Source organism: Diceros bicornis, chromosome 37 (genome assembly GCF_020826845.1).
Source record: "Diceros bicornis minor isolate mBicDic1 chromosome 37, mDicBic1.mat.cur, whole genome shotgun sequence".
NCBI lineage: Eukaryota > Metazoa > Chordata > Mammalia > Perissodactyla > Rhinocerotidae > Diceros > Diceros bicornis.
In genome coordinates this window covers 1,767,577-1,790,384 of record NC_080776.1, presented here as the reverse complement: position 1 = coordinate 1,790,384, position 22,808 = coordinate 1,767,577, and the positions used below count along the sequence as shown (strand labels likewise).

Sequence of the window (22,808 nt, the reverse complement as noted above, 5' to 3'; positions counted from 1 at the left end):
ATAAAATGAATCGGAATTTCTGGGAGTCAAGGGAATTGGCATTTTTTAAAAGCTCTCCAGGTCGCTTAAGGTGAATCCAGCCTTGAGACTCTCTGAGCTAATCCAAGCCCTCCATGTTTTAACGTGTAGGAAGGAGGAAGGAGCTACCTTCTCTTTCAGTTGCCGGAGGAGCAGAGGTGGGGACCAAGGCCCTCACCCAAACTGAGGTCTTGTTAGACAAGGTGAAACTCGGGACACTGCAGCGGGTCAGGGCAGGAGGGAGGCAGGAAGCCCATCCCGACGGGAACTGTGACTTCCTTTATAGCTGCTCTCTGCTTCTCTCCTTCTTCTCTCCCCTGTCCTGAACTATGCCCCCAAAATGTTCAAACTACATATGCAAGCTGTATTCATTTGAAAAGACGCTTTTACAATAAAAAAGTGTAAACCTCCAAAAATAAATAGAATGTGGGTATTTTTTGGCATTTTTATTACATTTTACGTATTATATTTATTAAACACTTTTTGCGTGGGTGAGGAAGATTGGCCCTGGGCTAACATCTGTGCCCATCTTCCTCCACTTTATATGGGACGGTGCCACAGCGTGGCTTGACAGGTGGTGTGTTGGTCTGCGCCCGGGATCTGAACCTGTGAACCCCATGCCACCTAAGCAGAGCACGTGAACCTAACCACTGCACCACCAGGCCAGCCCCTAAACTTCTTTTTAACAACTTCTATATCCACAAATTTTGCTGGCATTAGGAGGTATAAAGATGAATTCTTCTTTATTTATACCTAGCCTTACTTCAAAAGACGTTAGGAACAAAAGTAGATATAAAACAGTAATTTTTTAAAAACTTTAAATCAGAGTGAAAGGTAATGAGGACCAAATAGTAAGATAAAATCAGGAAGAGTTAGCACACAGGAATATATTCCTTACTTAGATCTTACACAAATTCTGCTGAGCTATTAGAGCTAATAAAAAAGAGGGGAAGATATGATCAGTTACAAGATTCCCATTTCCTGTTTGATAAAAACGGACCAGTTGCTCGGAATAACAGTAGTTTTCTTTGACAGGAAATACACAAGGTAAATAAGTAACACAGAGTTATTAGATGGAGATAAGTGCCATGAAGACAAATATAGCAGAAGAACGATAGGAGTTGAGCATTAACAGGGTGCAGGGAAGATGTTGAGGCTCCGAGCCGTGCAGCCGTCTGCACAGTAAGTTTATTTCTTGCACACGTGAAGCCCTGTGCAGGTCGACGTGATGATTCTGACCCATACAGTGATTCAGGGCACCGGGCCTTTTCCGTCTCGTGGCCCGGCCCTCCCCCAGTTCCTCAGGGTTCTTCTCTCCATTCAGCTGGAGAATGTGGAAAGAGAAAGAGGGTAGGGAGGGCACACACTCCTCCACCTGATGGGACAGGTGCCATCCCCTCTCATTCCAATGGTGAGAACCAGCAGATGGCTCCATCTGGATGGGGCAGGGCTGGGGAATGCAGACAAGTGGTATGCCCAAGAGGAAGGGAAGAATGTACACACAGATGAGCAATAGCAGTTCCCGCCACAACCACGCGGGAAGCTACTGCAATAATCCAGAGGGAAGATTATGCTGATCAGGATCAGGGTGATGGCTGTAGAGCTGGTGAAAACTGAAAGGATTCCGGATATATCCTGAGTTAGAGCTGACAAGGGTTACTGAGGAATTGGATGTCAAGTGTGACAGAACCAAAGGGATCAAGGTCAAAGCCAAGGTGGAGGAGCACAGGCACTCCCTGAGAGGACTCGATTTGCCTGAGTCAATTCCTACGTGGGCTTTTACTTGGGGCCAGAGGAGGAGGAAGGTTTTGTTCAAGAACACCTGGGAACAGAGGCAGGAAATATCGATAACAAGACGGTGGCTCTTCTTGGGCCAGGAGGTTCTTCTGAAAGACGGATGGAGGACTTATTTCCACAAAGGGCTCTGGAGACGGAGACATACACCGTTTTCTTAAATCCCTCAAATAGCGAAATGTCGAATGGGAAAGTTGAGCATTCTCTCATGCAAATCATGGTGCCCAGGGGGCAGCAGCTGCCATAGACACTTCTGGTGCATTGGCAGTGCCCTGCTGGGCTGAACTTTTCTGGTGAGGAACGTATGTAAGACGTACTCCAAGAAATACTTGGTATAGGGGACAGGCATTTTGGTAATGATGAGGATCTGAATTTCTGAGAAATAATGAAAATATTTTGTATTCCCACCAATTTGCCCTTATTTAGCAGGAAGGAAGGAAGGAAGGAAAGAGGGAAGGAAGGAAGGAAGGAAGGAAGGAAGGAAGGAAGGAAGGAAGGAAGGAAGGAAGGAAGGAAGAGGGAGAGAGGGTGTAAGAATGAACTTGTGGTACCTTATTCCCCCATAACACACACACTGACTCACACATATACCCACACTCACCCATGCACACACCCACTTACACACACAAACACACTACACACACATGCTCACACATACCTCTAGCAAGTAGTGAATTCTGAGCTCCATGACGAAGAAGAGAGATGTAGCAAATAGAAAACAAAGAAAATGAAAGTTGCCCGCTCGCTAGACGCTTTTCTTCATATATTTTGCTTCCAAAAGTCTAAGCCCATTTTGGGGACGGGGATATGAAAGAAGATTCTCCTGAAGAGATTAAATATGCAAGCCAGAAAGGTGAAGATAGAAGGATCTTTCCTGGATTAAACGAGATTTTCCTCAACTGGAAGGGGCAGGCGGGAAGAAAGCGCAGTGTGGCTAGAGAGGCGGAGATGGAGTGTGTACAGATCGTTTTTCATTAAAATCTTGATATTTTGTTCATCACGGATTTTTTTGCATTAATTTAGATTTCTTAAATTTTGCATTAAAATATGATTTATGTGGTGCCTGAGCCCCGTGGCACCCCCTTAGTCCCAGTCCTAACGCCTGATGAAGCACGTCACGGATTGACGCCAGTGCTCCCAGCACGCCACACCTCTGGACCCAAAGTGCCATCTAGTGGGATGATGGACACCCCGTGGTAACTGCAGTCGACAGACGGCCTACAAATAAACAGGCTCCTCTGATGCCCAAAATTTTGCACTGCGTGAGAACTTTGAACTATGGGGTTAAGACAACCGCAAGAAAGGAGGTTGATAGCGAAACTGAGGTTAGGAATAAAAAATGAGGTACAGTTCTGTTTTTTGCCCTTTTGAGTTCATAGACTGATATTCACATCCATTTTACCAATAATTCTCAACCCTGGCAGCGCATAAGCATCACCTGGAGTGCTTTTAATACATACCGAAGGCGGAGCCCCACCCCAGGGGTTCTGATTTAATCGGGATGTTTTAAAAGCTCCCAGGTTCCTCCGACAAGCAGCCGGGCTGAGAGCATGGCCTGCGCCATCGGGCTCAGACGCGCAGCCCTGTGCGCTCTGACGGTTACGCCTAGCAGAGGCCCAGCCAAACGCAGCCTCCCCACTCTTTTCTCTCCCTCCCCTCTTACGTGACTTCGGAACAAATCTCAGGGCACACTGCAGTGAAGTGTAAACCACAACCGCCCTCACCACAAAAAGTTAGAGAGCTCGGGAACAAAGTGCAAACCAATTTAAAAGAGTCCCTTCACCTAAAGCCCATGGGGTGTCAATTCTTTAAAAAGTGTGTTTGCATCTGTGCAATCAATTTCTCAAGCTGCCAAGGCCATTTTATAGTTAGAGAGAAGTTAGGAACTAAAGAAAACACAGAGTAAAATGGCACGCAACTGATTTTAGTTCTTTCTTATGGAATTAATTTTTTGTCATAGCGTAACTGTTTTCTCTATGCAGCGTACCCTGCGCCTTTACCTCTTAAAGCCGAGAGTAAAGCACACCTCTCTACTCTGTGTTGACACGGGCCTGGTTTAGACGAGGTTAACCCTGGTTTTCAAGGTGTTTATAGTCTCATAGACCGTTGGTAGCCCAGCGTTCAGCGTCATGGCGCCATGACGGATGTCCCTGAAATAGCTTGTGAACCAGGCTACAACTTCAGACAGCTTTATTAACCCATCTGTTCACTCACATGAATGAAATCATTCCTCCGCAAACTACAAATGGCTATCAGCTCACTGACAGCGCTGCAAATGAGATGTTCAACTTGAAAGAGCATTTGCCTGCCCCCAGGGAGATGTTTCTGCCAGGATAAGTAGAACCAAGAGCAAACTGAGAAAGAAGGCCTTCCTCTGCTTGCTGAATAAAACCTACAACCAGCTGATGAGTGAGCGAGAGAGTTAACCAGAAGGTGACGGAAAGGTATCATAAGGGTCAAAAATATCCCTCTACCCATCTACCCAGGCACCAAAGAACCCCAAAATCCGTCATTGGCACTGGATTTCTTTGGATGATATAGCGCCATCTACCTGTAGACTATGTAAATATACATACTTATACATCCATGTAAAGGCTAAGGCATTGGCCCTAGGAACTACATCCAACTGAATTGTTCATAGCACTCAGAAACACTGAGCACCTGACTTGGAGGAAGATTATGCAGAAAGGATGGTGAATGGGACAGAAAAAAAAAACACTTTATTACTCTATAATTTGATCTAGGATTCACCAGCCTGCGTCCTTACCACAGTCTTCTGCTGACCACACTGTGTTCACCTCCAGTGAAGCCACTAGTCTGCCGTCTATTTGAAAACCTATTTGAACATCATCTTGGGGAAGCAAATGATGAAAGATGACTTGGAAACCCAACAGAGAAGGCGTTCTTCATCTTGAACCCACAGAGTGGGGTCCATGAACTTAAATCGAATTTAAAGGATAAATAGAATTTAAAGGATCCATGAACATAAATAGAACAAAAAATTAAATTACATCATTCATTTTCACTAACATCTAACTAAAATTTAGTATTTCATTTAAATACAAATGCAGGTACCAAACCACAGCAGGATCAGCAGTATCTGTAATTTTGTCTCAGAGAGAATTTATTGATATTTTTACTTCTCATTGCAGTTTTTGCAGATATCTTAAAAAACTGCACGTCATTAATTTAGATTTATGATGATTGTTAGGCCGCCATTAGATTCTGTTATTTAATGTGTAATAAGAAGCACACATATTACTATACCACAATTTTTAAATTATGTTGATAACTGTATTTCAATGTGATGTGTTTTCTTGGAATCCTGTGTATTTTATACTGTGTGTTTAAAAACACTATTCTGAGGAGGAGTGAAAGGCTTCACCCGACTACCAAAACAGTCACAACACAAAAAAGTTAAAAAAAAAAATGTGAAATAGAGAACTATCTCCTTTCATTGTAGTTACTGGTAATTAGATTTTGGGGTACTCTTACTACGTATCCCAAGACATATAATCCTAAAATTCATATCAGCAAGGCAGGTAAGAAACAAAATATCCTCGACTGAGTTCTTTGTGACCAGTGGCCCTCTGGGCTTCCTAGTGGAGGACAGAAGGCACACATACTCTATGCTTCATCCAAATAACACATTAAAAGTTATTTTCTGCAGATCATCAAACTTCAACGATATGAAATGCTTTCACTTGCATTTTTTAAACAAGAAAAGAAATTGTCCACTACCCGTTCACCGTAGCTGTCCTATTTCTGACTGCTGCAGTGACTTGCTGGAGGACTGGGGCAGTTAACGTAACCTTTTGGAACTTCTAGTTCTCTGTATGTAAAAAGCGTAAAGCTGTGGATCATTAACTACAGAACTACGTCTAAAGGTTCTCCAGCCATCAAATACTGCTGTTGCTTATAACACATTTAGAAACTTCCAAATGATGAATGTTATAGAATTCCAGAGGGATAATGAAGCCTGATTCCTGGTGATTGGTATATCGGTTTGGCCTCAACCTAAATTCGCAGCAGCCTCCTTTGTGGCCTTCAGCCCTGCCAGCAGGCCTTGGTTACCTGCAGCTCCCCGTACCACAGTGCTGGGTACTGCCAACGGCTCAGCCGCACTTGGATGAGCTTTGTCACTTCCACCCTCAAGTCTCCATGCAGGCCCTGCTAAGAAGAAGGAAGAACTGAGAGAGTGGATAATACGAGTATTCCTCAGGTTAACAGGCTTGAGGGAAGGCCTGGCCCTCCAACAGAAGATGCTCCCAGAGGAGAGAGGCATCCACAGCTCCCTCGTGCTGACAAATCTGCTCAAGGTGACCTTGCATCTCTTTCCAGGAGGGAATCATTGGAGACTTGATGCCCTAACGGTGGTGGCAAGGTAGTAACCGCCCATTGTCATGGTACGGTCAGATCACCAGGGAGAATTAAACGAACCCACAGATATCAAATGCACACTTGTACAACCAGTGCAATTCAAATACACCCAACATTTAAATCATTCCTGTGGGAACTCAAGACAGGCAGTAATTATATCACCCAAAGAAACAAAACACTCTCTTCCAACCCATTAAAGTCATTCAAGTCAATTATTCAAACAGTCCTGCCAGTACACAATTCAAACGTTCACATCAAAAGAATTTGTTTATAAACTGACTAATCCAGAAATTAGCTCCCTGGAAACATTATAAAGTGTCCCAGTCCAGGGCACCACTAGCCCTCAAGGGAATTTTCCAGCTTTGCTCCCATATTCTGCATCTTATAGATGAGGAATACAGGGACCTTGGAGTTTTAAGGAACTTCTCTGAGAGAAGAGACTTCTGAAGCAGAAACAGGACTAGACTCCCAAGCTAGGGCTCTGTGGACAATGTTCTTATTTCACACACACAAAGTGTCAATTTAGCTTTTTGAGAATTACATTAGCAAACCAACAAGTTCATCAGGTAAACGTGTAAAGTGTGGCCCAAATTTTAGATGATGGTTCAATGGTACAAAAACAGAACAATCCCACTTTCAATTTTCCAGGGAATCCAGCTTTTGTTACTCACAGCCATGGCTCATCATTGAAGGAAGAGAGCTTCTCTTCTTGTTTTTGATATATCCTGTCACTGTTAATTAGGCCAATAAGCACCCTTCTTCATAACCCCACTACCTTCCACAAGTATCCTGGAATCCCCTCTCTACGGACATGATCCACTTAACACCACAACCAGAACCCCAGGAGCTCAAGTGGCAGCGGGTAAGTTTAGATGTTAACAGGCATCTTTTTTAAGTTTTCAATTCTGCAATTAAAATGCTGTTGTAAAATCACTTAGGACATAATTTATTTATTACAGTTATATGCATGTATTTGATGCAAAATTATTTCGTACAACCAATGCTGAGATGGATCTACTTAGGTCACATAAATCCACAAAGAGAAGCACATCATGGCTGTGCAGGAGAGGAAAGGGGGGATTATGCACAATTATAATCTATACTGGGGACAGTTTGCGGTCAGAAGTAAGTCTATAAACTTAACGCATACCCTGATAATCTTTGAGAATATCACTACTAGAGATAAGGCTCCAGCTCTAAGAGTTCTCCTAAGTGCTATCCTGAGTGCAGAACAATGCTGATATGCTGATGACATAACATGGAGAGCACTGATAACAGCTGCATCCCTCTTCAACAGAAGCAAGGTTGTGTATAGTTTCTTTCTTCCTTTCTTCCTTCTTTTCTTCCCTTCTTCCTTCCATCCTTTCTTCTTTTTTTCCCTTCCTTTTTTTCTTTCTTTTTCTTTCTTTCCTCATTTATTCCTTCCTTCCTTCCTTCCTTCCTTCCTTTCATTCTAATGACAGTTTGAGGAAAAGCAAGTATGACTGAGGTCCTGCAACTGGTTTATGGCTCTGTCTCCTCATTTTATGATTTTTGGATTAAACTAGATTTCCATATCCTTGATTGCTCCTTACAAAATATTTATTAACTTGCTCCGGTGACCTCTGAATTGGAAATGTCAAAGTGCTAGCAGACTGATGTGCCAGGGAAGGGAAGTTTCTCTCCTACTCACAGATGACAGTGGAGCAGCCCTGTCCCTGGATGGCTCCACTGCTGTCAAGTCAACATACAGGAGGAAAGCATTCATTCCTAAGATATGTCAGTGCCAACCACATCCACCTGTACTGTACCCAAGCAGAGACTCGGTCCCTCCTCTGGAAGGTTCTGCAGCCAGAAATTCAAAACAAAGTCATCAGCAGTTGAACGCCTCACTCCTCAAGTCAAACTAACTCCCCAGAGGTAAGGAGTATCAGTTGGGAGAGAGAAGGGAGGACCCCTTTCCCTTTAAACCCTGGGGTGTATATTCTTCAGTCCTAAAAGGTAAGTAAAGATTTCCTTCTGCAGGGCTGTTTGCACTGATCTAGGCCTCAGAGTTAAGATTCCCCATCACCCACAAATTTGCAGTGTAGACCAAATAATCTTTCCAATGTTAAAATAATATGTAATTTTCTTACTAAGCTCTCCAATGAACAAATTGTAATAATCCTTAATAATCTATTGCATCTTCAATTTCCCAGCTTTGTGTGAAAGTAAGGATTAGAGGGATATTCATGAAAACTATGAATCTGCAGTCCACTAAGCCTTCTCTTAGCTTTGCCAGAAAAATCTCAGTAAACCTACTTGGGGAAAAATGTTCACTTTTTTTTCTATAGGACATAAAAAATTAACATTTCTACCATTTTTCTAGCTATGAGATGCAATTAGAAATTAAAAAGTAAAAGGGATGGGGGAGTGGGAAATGGGATATAGGCAGAGCGGCAAACGAATTTTTAACCCACAATTCCCAAAGGAAAACACGACTTTCCCAAGAGAGAACTTTCAGTTATTGCCCAAAAGATGGGTGGAATTTGCACAGTCACTGATAAAACCATTGGTTTATTTCTGCTCACAGTGGAAAGCGATGGTACCTGTACACAGAACAATCACTACCACAGCAGGCGCAGCAGGCGTGGATAGAGGGAACAGGCAGCATGATAACAAGGAGACAGTTGGAAACCCACAATCTGTCAGGCCCTGGAAGGGAAATGTGGTCATGAGCACTCAGCCTGCAATCAGAAGCAGAGCTTTGATGGTACGGGTCTGAATGAGAATCACGGGCCCAGACATATGTTGTCATCCTTCCTCACTTTTCAAATAGAAAAGATGTTTTCGCTCCAACTATGGCACTGGAGACATTATAATAACACTTTGTGTTGGCAACTGGCTGGTCTCCCAGCTAAACCAGAGGAGGTGTGTCTTTTCCTCCAACACGGAGGGAAAGTTACACCCATGATCTAACAGACAGCATGATTCAGTCCTGATTTTTTTCTTTTCTTTTTCTTTCCTCTCTTTCAACCTTGGAGGATAGCCAATTTGTGCAGCTAAAAAAGAATAATGCAAGCAAGCCAAAGAAAAAGGTTGTAGAGCAAGTCAGATACTTAACAAAGAAAGGAAAAGGCCATTTCAATGCAGATTCAATTAGTTTCAATCCAAAGGTTTCCCGCAGGTCCCAGCACAGGCCTGTGAGTTAGACTGAGTGAGGTTCAGATGCCCTTTTTTTAAAGAACTGGGTCATATCCCTATGGTGCCTGACACAGGCAGGAAAACTGATTTAGTGGCCTAATTCCATTCTCAAAATTGGAAACTCCAGTGCTGCACTGGCGCATTCTGGGCATTTTCCTGACATTTCACTGAGGCTAAACTATTCTCCATTTGGCTTTTTACAAATTGATACGTGTAGCTGGGAGCACAAACATGTGTAAAGGTAAATTTACTATCCAAACACTTGAATGAGGAAAGACGAATTGGGGAAAAAGAAAACTAAAAAAGAGAAATCAGATTTAGCTTTAAAAAAAGAAAAAGGGCTCCACCATGTACGAAACAACACCTGAAATAATCTGAGACATCAAGACAGCACGTCACTCAGAGAACGCCCATGCCAAGGGGTGGCTTGGAGGAACCTTAGTGTAATTTCTATCAACCTCCTCATCCCTCATTCCTTACTACTCACAATGGATGCTTTCTCTGTCTTATGTAACGTGTTTTCCAAATGCAGGTTCAGACAAGCCCATTCTGTTCTCCACTCCCTGAGACAGCCTGAGCCACTCCCATGTCTAAGTTATTGAGCTGTCACAAAATTCAGATGACTCAGACTTAATCTGTTATATATCAGGGTCCGTCTGTCACTTGTACCAGCTAGTCGTAAGACACCAGAGTGCAAATCCCCCTACTGAATATCCAAATGGCTGAGGTCTGAGGGCAGGAGAGAGGTGACAACAGGCTGGCAGGGAAGAAGCTGGGGGCAGTGGGAGGGTTACATCTAGAGCCACATGAAAGGCAAGCAGAGAGGCACGTTATTCCACAGATCCTTCTGAGAAAGTGACGTATAGATTCTTTAAGGAAACAAGAGCATAGAAGGTGAAGAATATTCTTGAGCTAGACTTTATTTCCAGAAATTGTAACTAGGGACAAAGATGTGCTTCGGTTTTTTCTGTGTGTTTGGGGCAGGATTCATGCACAGAGTAAGGATTTAAAGTAAGCCAGAACAGCCACCGGTCCTGTTTGAGGCTTGGTTCCTGCGACTCTGACACAGAGACTTGCACATCAGAGGGTCTTGTGGAGTGCCCTCCTGAATGAGGGCTGTAGAGAGGCGAGGAGGCAGGTGGAGCAGATGGAGAAGCTGACCACAGTGCAGCTGCAAAGACGCCCTGCCCGTCCCGTAGGGAGCTCTGGATCTCAGATGTCCCTTCAGTGTCCCCGATTGGAGCAAGGATTCTGGACACTTGTACTCCCCAAAAATGACCAATCATTAGATGCTCTTCAAAGACACTGTTAAGAAAATAAAAAGGCAAGTTACAGCCCGGGAGAAAAACATTTACAAATCACATATCTGATAAAGGACTTGTGCTCAGCAGATATAAAGAACTGTCAAAGCTATTAAGAAAACAAACACCCTAATAAAAAGAGGGGCACAGGATTTAAACAGGCATATCACCAAAAAAGATAAATGGTTTTCAAATAAGCATATGAAAAGATGTTCAAGAGTGTTAGTGACTAAGGAAATTAAAACCACAAGGAGATACTACTACAAATCCACTAGGATGGCTAAAATTAAAAGGACTGAACACGCCAAGTGTCGGCCAGTACGTGAGGGAACTGGAACTCTCATACACTGCTGGTGGGAATGTGAAATGGTACAACCATTTTGGTAAACAGTTTATTAATTTCTTAAAGTTAAACATACACTTAATATACTACCCAGCCATTCCACTGGTATTTACTCAAGAGAAATGAAAACGTACATCCGTACAAAGACTTGTACACGTTACTAGTACCTCTGTTTGTGATAGCCAATAACTGGAAATGACCCAAATGTTCATCCACAGGTGAATGGAGAAGCAAATTGTGTATGTCTACAGAATGGAATACAACTGAACGGTAAAAAGAAATGAACTATTGATACGTGCAATATGAATAAATCTCAAAATAGTTATGCTGAGTGAAAAAAAGGAGGAGCACATAATATATTATTCTATTTATATAAAATTCTAGAATTTTTTTGCTCACCTTTACTTAGCTCATTGCTCTACTTCCTTCCAGACTCAGCTCAGATACCACCCGCCAGGACCCTCCCCGACTGCCAGGGCTGGGTTAGGTACCCCCTATGAGTTCCCACAGTTTCCTGCACATCCTATAGCAGAACGTTTATGTATATCGTAATCTTCTGTTTACCTGTTCATCTTCTAACCAGACTGAGAGATACTTTAGATCAGAAACCACACCTTTTATTTTTGTATTCCCAAAACCTGGAACACAACAGGCGCTTCAGAAACATCCTCGTGAAACACTCACTGGAAAAAAGAGTAAACGAGACAATGAATAAACAAAAGAACCAACAAATGAATCAGAGAGTATAATCTGAAGGTATTTCAGATGCCCAACCCTTACATATCCAGGCAGGGCCAGACTTGTGTATAAACAAAATACGTGGAAACAGACATAATGTGACTTTCACAGACGAATATAAAAGGTTTGTCTCTCACCATATACATCTGCATTATTTGAACTCCACCCTTAAATATTCAGAGCAAGAGAAACACAGGTTTGGAGCAGGAGGGATAAGTTAGGAATTTATGATGGAGGGTGGATTACGAGGAGGTCTGAGTAGCCAAGAGACAGCACTGGAGCCTTGATGTCAGTGGGGGAGGGAGGGGGTCAAAGTCTTGAGGGCTGGAGGCTTCTGGGGGGAGGAAGGGGGATAATGTGTGGTTCAGCATACCGGCCCTCGAGTCAGAGGTCTGGGGTCACCACTTGCCCAATGGTGGCCCTGGAAAAGTGACAACATTGTGAGTCTCGATTTTCCTCACGTGTAAAAGCAGGATATTAATAGTAGTGGCTACTCGTGAGACTGTTCCAGGGACCCAAGGACGTGACTCAAGTAAAGTGTGTGACACACAGCCAAGGCCCGAAAACAGTAGATGCTGCTACTAGGAAGGGGCTGTGGACCAATCTCCCCTTCTTGGCCCTTTTGTGGTTCTGCCGACAACGCCAGATGCTCTGGAAGGTTTATGAGCCTTTACACACAAAGTGACAGCAAACCCCCGGTCCCCTCAGCACTGCTCTGCCTGGCCCCTGGCTTTATTAAAGAGCTCTCAGTCAGGCCCTGAGATGAAAAGGTGTGAAGCAGAATCATGCTGCTTGAAGAGCATCAAGTTAAAGTTTTAAAACTTGGCAAGGACTTGTCCTGACTAGTTGTTCTCCACCTTGCTCAAAACATGTTGAAACTTGTGGTTGAGAGGTATTTAGGTTAGATCTAAGAAAGAACTCCTGTAAATACAAGGATGTTAGAAACCCTAATTGACTGCCAAAAGAAGTTATGACTGCTCCTCTTCTGGAAGGATCTCAGATGAAACATCTACCTGTAAGTTCAGGGTATATTAGGTTAGCATGCACAGACACCTCTCGCCTTCTTTTCTTTGTTCTTCCTCCCTCCGTCCCTCCCTTCTTTCCTTCCTCCCTTCTTTCTTCCTTCCTTTCTTTCTTTTGAACAGTAGCCCGGGAAATACTTTAGGAGCCTCAGTGTATCAAATATAAAATGGAGGGTATGATAACTCACCGAATTTCTGTCTACTTGTTACCTTGTAAACACCATGGACTTTGTATTCAAGATCTTCTCTCTCTTTCTCTCTCTCTCTCTCTCACCAGCATTTCTCAAACTTTAGTCTGCAAAAGAATCATATGAAGAAACTTGTTTCTAAAAAATGCAGACTCAGCCCAACCTTCCTGAATCAAATCTCTGGCAGTGAAGTCTGAGAATCTGTATTTTGAATAAGCTCCCGAGGGGCACAACGTATGAGAATTACTGCCCTAGAACTAGAAGTTACCCTGGGAAAGTGTTGTATAACTGTGGATTTCACATCCTTTCACTCAGAGGGGCAGGAAATTAGCCTGAGTATTTGCTTTTGTGTTATGTGTGTCCCATTTATTTGTATTGAGGTCACGTTGGTTTATAACACATAACCTTCAGGTGTACATCAGTGTATTCCGACTTCTGTATAGACTGCATCACGTTCACCACCGGAAGTCTAGTGCCATCTGTCACCGTAGCCTGAGGATTTGATCCTGGCTTTCTGAGCCAGCTCCGAGAGCAGCCCTGGACCCAGGCTTTGAGGCTCAGCCCCGGTGTTGTGACGACAGCAAAGGAGCCAGCTCCTCCCGCAGCGACAGTGCTGGCACTTGCAGCCCTTTGCTCTGCACCCCAGCCACCGGCTGACCAGTAACGTGGTCAGTCCCAGGTGATCCTAGGGGGCAGCGGCAGGGTGAACCAGCTGGATTCTTGACGCTCCCTTCTAGGTCTGTAAGTTACACTGCCAAATCCTCGGTGCCCTGAAGTGGCAGCTTCTCCTGCCTCCTATCATAAAGTATAATCCACTCACATAGCTACTCACCCACACCTCTGAACTCTCGCCTCTTACGGCAGGTAGAAAGGAAAAAGTAAGTGCAAATAACGTGGCTACCAGGCAACTCGGAAAACTCTGAAGTTTCTCCTTCAAACGATTGAAAAGCACCTGCCGTGAGGCAATTGTGAAGCTTAAAAGAGGGACTACAGGGGCCAGAGGGTCTCTCTGTTGGTCACCTTCCCTGCCAGGAGTAGACTGCCCGACATGCCAGGAGGGCACCTCAGAGTGGGACGATGATCTCCAGGCTTCCGTAAGACAGCGTCTCGCTCCACAGGTGAGCTTCGCGTGGCAGAGAAGGGACGGAAGCACACGTGACCACCTGAACAATGATTCCTTGTGGCGAGAAGGCTGCTCTGGTGAGAAATCCTATAGCAGACGCTTCCCATCTCTACCTTCATCCTGTATCTTAAGCATATAGAGAAATGCGGACCTGCGTAACTTTAACAACACCACATAGGCACAGATTTTCAACAATAAAGAGGAAAGCCTCTTTTGCATTTTGCTGGTAAGGACATGGACTAACACTGTTGATCAAAATCCCTCTCAAACGTTAAGTGTAGAGAGGAAAAAAACAGTTTAAACGTTTATTCAGTTTTACCAACTTTCTGTACTCACAGTATTCTCGAGGAAACCTCCCGAGGAAACCCCAGCGCATCTGTGCTTCACAGAATGGCAGCTCTCGCTCAGCAGGTGCATTTAGAGAAGGGGATCTGTCAGCACACTAATGACGCTCCTGATGTGGGAGGGAGGAGACGCTGCCAGCACCACGGGCAGTACTATCCCCGGGAGATTAAGAGTGTGCCGCGTGGTGCACCTCTGCTTACGCTCTTGTTTCCTCCACTGGCAGCAGCTCCTGTCAATCCATGAACTCCGCACTGTGAACGAAACAGAAAAATGGCTTCAGTATCACATGGTCCCAGCTGGATGTCAAACCAACAGCACGATGACAGTAAACTCCAGCATAGAGAACTCTCGCTGTACGCTCCTTGGAGCTGAAAAGCAAACAGGTACACTCCACAAAAGATGTGACACTTAGGAGAAAAGGGAAAAAACTAAAAGGTGTTTGCCTGATTTTGTGCGTGTGTGTGTTTTGTTGTGTTTTTGTTTTTGAGAGACGGGAGAACTTTCTAGAAAAAAGAAAGACTATGGAATGTTATGATCTGTCTTCTACCATGGGTCAATGACCCAATTGAAGAAAGTTCAAGGGAATATGTAGGAGGAAGCAGAGAAGGCATGTTTGCTAGGGGACCGGAGGCAAAGGGAAGACCACAGAAACTGAAGAATGTTGACCCTCTGATAGTAGGCACGTGGTGTCAGTTACTAGAACTTCCATTGTGCACTGGGGACCACTAACTGGCCATCAGTCAGTCCCCCGCTTCCTTCATTGTGGCTGGGCACACAGCACTCAGCAAGACCTCATTTCTCAGCCTCCCAGGCACCGGGAGCGGCCTGTGACTCAGTTCTCACCGGTGCATCGTGTGGGGAGTGATGGGCCCCACTTCCAGGTCTGGGGCCGACAGTGTCAGATGTGCCCTTCTCTGTGTCTTCCAACCCTCCCACGCAGACCCGCAGGGACCTTGCCGACAAGGATCACACACCAGGAGAGGGAAGAACAACGAGATAGAAGGAATCTGTGATCCTGAACAGCCACACGGAGCAAAGCTAACCTGAAATAAGAGAAAAATAAACTTCTATTCATTTCAGCGATTGTGTTTTTAATCCTCTTTGTAGCTGTAACTTAGCTTTTGCTCTGACTAATACACATTATAACATTTTGAAATTAAAGCCTTAGACTAGAGCTAAAGAGCGCTCAAATGATACTTGTTTTCTCTGTTTAAAATAGACCTTCCCAGATTTCTAGAGGTATTCTGTTTTAAAGGCAATAATACAATGATTGTTTCCTGAGAGTTCACACAAGACAGATTCCCAAATTAAGAGAAGGAACATTATAATATTTTTCCAAAAAAAAATATTCTAAATTTATTAAAAGTGGAATGGTCCTCGAAAAATCATCAACAATCAAACTGTATTATGTGTTCAGTCACCATAACCACAAGTGAAAACATAGGTACTCTTATGGGGGGCATTGCATCCCACCCAGTTCTTATGTTGAAGTCCCAGTTCCCAGGACCTTAGTGTGTGGCTGTGTCTGGACACATAGGTTCTTTAGGAGGTAATTAAGGTGAAATGATGTCATTAGGGTGGCCCTAATCCAATACGATTAGTGTCCTTATAAGAAGAGGAGACTAGGATACAGACACACACAAAGAGAAGACCAAGTGAAGACACGGGGAGAAGACGGCCATGTGCAAGATAAGGAGAGGCTTCAGAATAAACCAACCCTGCAGACATATTGACCTTGGATGTCTAGCCTTCAGAACTGTGAGACAATAATTTCTGTTGTTTAAGCCACTCAGTCTGTGGTACTTTGTTATGGCAGCCCTAGAAAACTAACGCAGGTACTAAATGTCAAGCATTTTTCTCTGGATCCAGAACCCAGGAGGAATTCTTTGGGATGGTTCTCTAACAAAACAAACAAACAAAAGAAATGAGTTCTATATGATTTCCAGTAATTCAAATCTTTGAGTTTTTCCAACGAACAAAGAGAGGATTTGTTCTGCTCTGACTATATTTGAACTTTCACAACAATTGTACACTCTTCCCCAAATAAGTTTGGATCCAATCCTTATGCTGTTTTCAAAAGTGAACCCCAGATAGATTAAAGACCTAAATGTAAAAAGTAAAAAGCTAATAAAATGTTGGACATCATCTTTGCAGCCTACAAGTGGATAAAGACTTTTTGAACGTGAAGTTAAATCCTCAAGTCACAATGTCAAAATTGGATGGGCTTAACTTTATCAAAATGAGAAATTGTGTTTCAACAAAGGACCCCCTGAAAAAAGTTAACACACTAAAGATACCTGCAACATATAAAGACAAAGGAGATTAATATGTAGGATATCTTCTCCCTGCCCTACAAAAAAAAACAAAAACAAAAAACAACTCCTGCAAATCAACAAGAAAATAATGCAATACCCAACAGGAAAATGGGCGAAGGATATGAACAGGTAAATCTCAGGTAAAGACTGGGTGTCTAGGGAGCATATGAGGAAAAGCTCAACACCATTAGCAACTGAAGACCTGAAAGTCTAAACATCAATGAGTTTCCATGTTGTCCATTAGAATTGCAAAAACTAGAAGGCTAGATAATATCAAGTGTTGGAGAGGACGTGGGAAGGACAAAAACTATTAGACCCTGTTGGAGGGAATACAAACTAGTCCAGTAGTTCTGGAAATCGATCTAACAGTGCCGGGGGAATTGAGTACGAGAACGTCCTACGATCTGGCAATCCACTTGTGGGGCTATGCCTCAGGAGGACTCACACCCAGATCCACTGAGAACACGTGCCTGGATACTCCTGGCTGTATTACTTGTGATGGGGAAGTTAAAAACAATGCCCATCCTCAGGGGAAAGGATAAGTAAAATGAGATAGAGACGTATTATGAAAATATTATACAATTATCTAAAACAACAAACTGTATACAGAGCAATACAAGTAGATCTAAAACACAAGTTGTTGAGTATTTACAGCACTATTCCACTTTTAAAAATATGTATCTACACAATCTATGCTATATTTTCCAAAGGATATATAAATTAGACATATTGTGGTGATCGCCTTCTGGAGGAGAGAAATGGGTGGCAAATGGGGATTAAGGGAAAAAAACAAAATAGAATAGGGTTTTGCAAGCACGGATGATGCCGTTCTAAAAATCGAGGAGTAAAATTAGCTCAATTCTGCACCTGAGATTTAATCACACACACACACACTCTGTCTCTCTCTCTAGCTCTCTACCTCCCTGAGTTTCTCCTGAATTCCTTCCAGCACTTTATTCTAGCAAACCATATCTGCAGGGGGAACATTGGAATAAAACCACCTAATCTTACTAAACTTTTCTGGTTACACTGTCTCAGTGGTTCCCAAACAGGGGGAGTTTTGCCCCCCCACCCCACCCCAAAGACATTTGGCCTCTGGCCTGTCTGGAAACATTTTCGGTGGTCACCACTTGGCAGTGGGGTGCTGCTGGCATCGAGTGGGTAGGGGCCAGGGATGCTGCTAAACGTCCCACAATGAACAGGACAGCCCCCACCACAGAGAAGCATCCCCCCAAAATTTCAACATGAGACGGAGAGCCCCCACACCACCTCACTGCATTATCCAGTCGCTTCTCCCGTCTTCTCCTCTCTCCCCACTTCCTTCTCTCCTCCCCTCTTTCCCTCCCACCTTCTTCCCTTTCTGCTCAAGCACCATCCGCTGTCCCACGATGCCTCACTCCCTTTAGCAGTCATTGGATCTGCTTAAATACCATACTGATTTTAACGGTTCACGTAAAGACTGAGACTGGGATAAACTGAGAGTAAGCCTTTAATAATTAAAGAAAAGTAATTGACAAAATGCCTCTCATTCCTTTCTCTCTTGTGGGTTGCTCCTCTGCACACCCATCTATTAAAACAGGAAGGGTGCGGCCGGCCCGGTGGCGCAAGCGGTTAAGTGCGCGCGCTCCGCTGCGGCGGCCCGGGGTTCGCTGGTTCGGATCCCGGGCGCGCACCGACGCACTGCTTGGTAAGCCATGCTGTGGCGGCGTCCCATATAAAGTGGAGGAAGATGGGCACCGATGTTAGCCCAGGGCCGTCTTCCTCAGCAAAAAAGGAGGAGGATTGGCGGATGTTAGCTCAGGGCTGATCTCCTCACAAAAAAAAAAAAAAAAAAAAAAAACCAGGAAGGGTGTCCAATTTCAGATCACTGAGGCCTCTACAAAGTCTCCGGGGAACTTGGTGAAGGAGGTAAATGTCCCAGGAGGACAGCGGTTTACAGGAACAAACAGAAGAGGCAGGGGAGCAGAAGTGGGGGGCTGCGGACCCAGGGGCACAGACTGGGCATGGTGGGCCTGGGGAGGGGACTGGGCGCTGACAGCCCCAGCCTTGGGGGAGGCCTCTCCCTGCAACCAGAGGGAGAGTGAGACCAGAGAGACTCCTGACAGTTAAGACTCCAAACTCTCCCAGCCACAGGACGGGCCTGCTGTGTTCCAGGTGCGATTCAAGTCTAAGTGAAAGGAAAACTGTTCAGATGATGGACACAAACGCGGAAAGTGCAAGTCGGCGACGCCCTGTTGAACTCAGTTATTTTTTTAAAGGGCTTGGGTATCAGAGTATTGCAGTCCAGTTTAGGCTAAGGAGCAGATTAAATAAAGTTCTTCAGAGATGTAATTTGTGTTCTCATGTGTTTTCCCTGAAGTCCTATCAATTTCCGTTTGCTAGCTTGTCCCTTGAGAGCCTTGGAGGTTAAATTATCGTAAATTATCTCTGCAGGACACCTTTTCCCCTCTTCTTGTTGCTGCTAATGGTGGTGGTGGTGTTTTGTTTCGTTTCTGTTTTTTAAGAAATGAAGGAAAAAATTGGCAATTCTCTGGAGACGCATTCTCCTCCCAAATTTTATTCAGTCCCAGTAGTAGGAATGAGTATGTTCAGATCTCAAGCAGCAGTCTTTCTTCTCCAGGTAAAAAATTTCTAATTCTTACGACTCATCTGGTCTTGATTTCGTTTTATTAATTTTTTTTTAATTTAAAAGACAACAAAATAGGAAATATGGGGCAATCTGTGCATTATTCTTTTTTTTTATTATTATTATTTGTGAGGAAGATCAGCCCTGAGCTAACTTCCATGCCAATCCTCCTCTTTTTGCCAAAGGAAGACTGGCTCTGAGCTGACGTCTGCAGCTCTCCTCCTGCTGATTCTCCTCCTTTGTTTTATCCCTTTTTCTCCCCAAAGCCCCAGTAGATAGTTGTACTTTCTTCTAGTCGCTGTATGTGGGACGCCGCCTCAGCATAGGTCGACAAACAGTGCATCAGTCCGCGCCTGGGATCCGAACCCCTTGACGCCAGCAGCAGAGCGCGTGCACTTAACCGCTAAGCCACGGCGGCGCGCTCTTCTGAGGTACATCTCCACCCCAGCTACCCGGGAATTAAACTGCCGAGCGGTGCGCATGCTCCGTTAGCCATCACGCGCCTGTCTCCTTAACAAACTGACGGCGCGGAGGGGCGGGGCTCGGAGCGCGCGGGGTCTGATTGGTCCGCCGGCAGGAAGTGGGCGGGGACAGTGCCGTCATCCGGGCCGCGGGGTGAGAGGCCGCGGGTTCGGAGCGCGGACCGGCGGCTGCAGCGGGTCGCGGGCGTGGGGCGGGGACCGCACGACGGGCCTCCTTCTCCGCGGAGCCCTCGGGGCCCGGGCCGCCTTCTCGCGGAGCTGCCGCGCCCCGCCCGCCGCGCCGCGGTGCGCCCGGGGTCCACTCGGACCGCCGAGCCCGCGCGGGGGCCCGGAGCTGGGAGGCGGGCGCCGGCCGCCGGGCCGAGGCCCGGGCCTCACCCGGGGTTCTGTTCTGCCCCTGTTCTGCAGGCTCGCTTGCGGCGACATGGCTCAGAGGGCCTTCCCGAACCCTTATGCCGATTATAACAAGTCCCTGGCCGAGGGCTACTTTGACTCTGCCGGGAGGGTGAGTTTGGGGTGTCTCTGCCCGCACCCCGCCTCCGACCCCTGTGCGGGAGGGAGCTCGGTTTAGCCTGCAAGAAAGGGACGAGCATCCCCTTGAAAAAATACTTAATTAGAGGGTAAATATATAAAATACCGTAAGCGTACAAAATGCACGTTAGAATATGCAGTTTGAGCTCTGGCGTGTTGAATTTCTATAAGGAGTCGTTGATATTATTAATATGAATAATTGGAATGACCTCGGTCGGTGATAAATGATAGAAAAGGGCGGATATGCCGTTTGTGGTGTGACTTTGCATTTTGCGCCCACGCCGGGGGGCTTTGCAGAGAGGCGAGGAGTCCTGGCGGTGCTGCCCGCGGCCGCGGTGCTTAGGACTGTGCACGGTGCGGGCGGGGTCACGGGGGTCAGCTGGAACGTGCGGTCAAGGCGCCTTGACCCCCGCGTTGCTCCTCTGCAGGCGGCTCTGCAGCAGAGGACAGCGGGGCACGGGGCTGGGCGACCTCAGCGCCCTGCAGAGGAGGCTGGGCCACAGCCAGGCCGGTGGCTCAGGCCCCTGGGGTGAGCACGGTGAGGAGGGACACGGTTCTCCTGAGACCGCCCGTGAGCGATCTCAGCGTTAGGGTGGAGGAGGGGTCCCTTTAAGGGCACGCACATTTTTGTGTGATTTTCCCGGTTTGCTGCTTCTAAGTTCATCAGTTGCGTGACAAGCGTTCCACGAGTGACACGGCGGCCTGAGAGATCCCCTGTGTGCCCGGGGCACTGGACGTGGCCCTGTGGCTTCTTCCCTAGAAGGCCCGGCACCTGGGTGAACTGGGGTGGGTGGTGCAGGGGGACGAAGAGCTGTAGGGTGGAGGCTGCCCGAGTGTGTGCAGCGTTAGTCACTCTGATGCCAAACCTGGAATTGCACTGCCAAGCGAAGCTCCTTGTCGCCTCTGGAGGCCGTTGGGACCTGCGCTCTGCCCGCCCTGCGGATCCTGAGCTGGGGTGTGTGTCTCGTCTTGTCAGAGGACAGGCCGCTCCGTGCTGGCCGGGCAGAGAGAGCACTGAGGACGGTCCTGACGACAGGAGCCTCCGGTAACGTGCAGCTCGCTGTTTAGGCTGCTTATAAACTAAATGCGTTTTACAAATTCAGCTCTCTTTCTAAGGGAGAAAAAAAGATATTCATGAATTTAAACTCTGGCCCAAAATGAGAATGTAATTCATTGCCTAACACACGGTCTTTGGACCAATTCCAGAAAGACACTAGCGTACCAGTTCTAAAATAGTTTAGCGTTGAACACCAAGGACCAGACCCTGGAGCTCTGTCCTGCTTAATTTGTTAACACGGAGATTGCCGTAGGGAACCGGTCTGTTTTCTGGCATCTATCAGGAAAAGGGGCTGTTAGAGACCTCCAATTATGGCTCAGTTGGAGTTGTTCTGTGGTGCGCCACAGGCCGGGAGTACTCTCGGGCGGTCACCTTTATTCACGCCGTCGTGTGCCACACAGAAGGTGCCCTCCCCTCCTGCGGCTGAGGGGCTCTTGTTACTCGTGGTCTCTTCAAGGAAGGCCAGGCAGGGTGATGAATGACGCAGGATCTGTGAGCAGAGGGCGGCGTTCTCGTGAGACACACTCTTCCCTCTCGTTGAGATCGATGGGCCTTCTGTGTTAATACTGAAGTATGTTTTATCTCGCTGAATGTATTTTCAAGACTGGTTGAAATCTGACCCTCTTGGCAGGAATTGTGAAATGGGGGGAGTGCGTCCGTCAAACTGTTTCTTCTTCAGAGTGAGACACGGGGTCACGGTGGTAACTAATCCAGAGATGGTCGAGAGTCTGATTTGCCTTGTCAGAGATGCTCTTCAGAAGTAAAACTTAATATCTTTTACTATTATTATTAGTAATTCTGATGCTGCCTTCTTACTTTTTTCAGTGTTAAGATGCCCTTTTTAAAAAATGAGATGACGATGCTAACAGCTGGTAGTGAGGATTGTTTCTACAGTCCTCACGTGGTGCCACACAGTGTTGGTGCCCTTGCAGTGTCCCCAGCATCCTCGTGAGACTTTGCTGCTCTGTGAGATCCAAGCTGGGAACCACGGCAGAGCCCTGACATCACTGAGGGGACGTTAAGGTGGCCTTGTGAGACACTTCATGGTTCAGTGTAGGCAGAATTTCCACAATGTTTTCCAGTCACCCTTAGGACAGATAACAGTGATCGTGTGGGCCTCGCGGTTTGCCCACGTCTGTGGCCTCCATGTGGACGGCAGGGACCACCGCCCAGCTGTAGTGGGCTTACGGTCCACGTCCAGGTTACTGCTCATGACAGACCCTCGGGCTGCTTGAGACAGTCCAAGTGTCAGCATTTACATCCCTGAGACGCCCCGTCTCCTTTGGTCCTCGCGGCACCCTGTGAAATTGCTGGGCAGGTGTCGTCCCGACTCCAGAGGTGACTGGAGCGGAACGAGGTTAAGAGCTGAGCGAGATCGCTCGG

The 22,808-nt window shown here is 45.9% G+C and overlaps 2 protein-coding genes across 2 annotated transcripts in view; one reads left to right on the top strand and one right to left on the bottom strand.

Annotated features, from left to right (window-relative positions):
• The window catches only part of CPS1 (carbamoyl-phosphate synthase 1), a 361,797-nt gene that overhangs the window by 168,453 nt on the left and 170,536 nt on the right, over positions 1–22,808 (bottom strand). The gene's annotated exons all lie outside the window — the stretch shown is intronic.
• Positions 20,040–22,808, top strand: part of LANCL1 (LanC like glutathione S-transferase 1) — a 35,421-nt gene continuing 32,652 nt past the window's right edge. Inside the window, exon 1 of the mRNA XM_058532925.1 lies at positions 20,040–20,342. Within this exon, the coding sequence (XP_058388908.1) occupies positions 20,262–20,342 (81 nt within the window). The 5' untranslated portion in view covers positions 20,040–20,261. The remainder of the gene's footprint in view (positions 20,343–22,808) is intronic.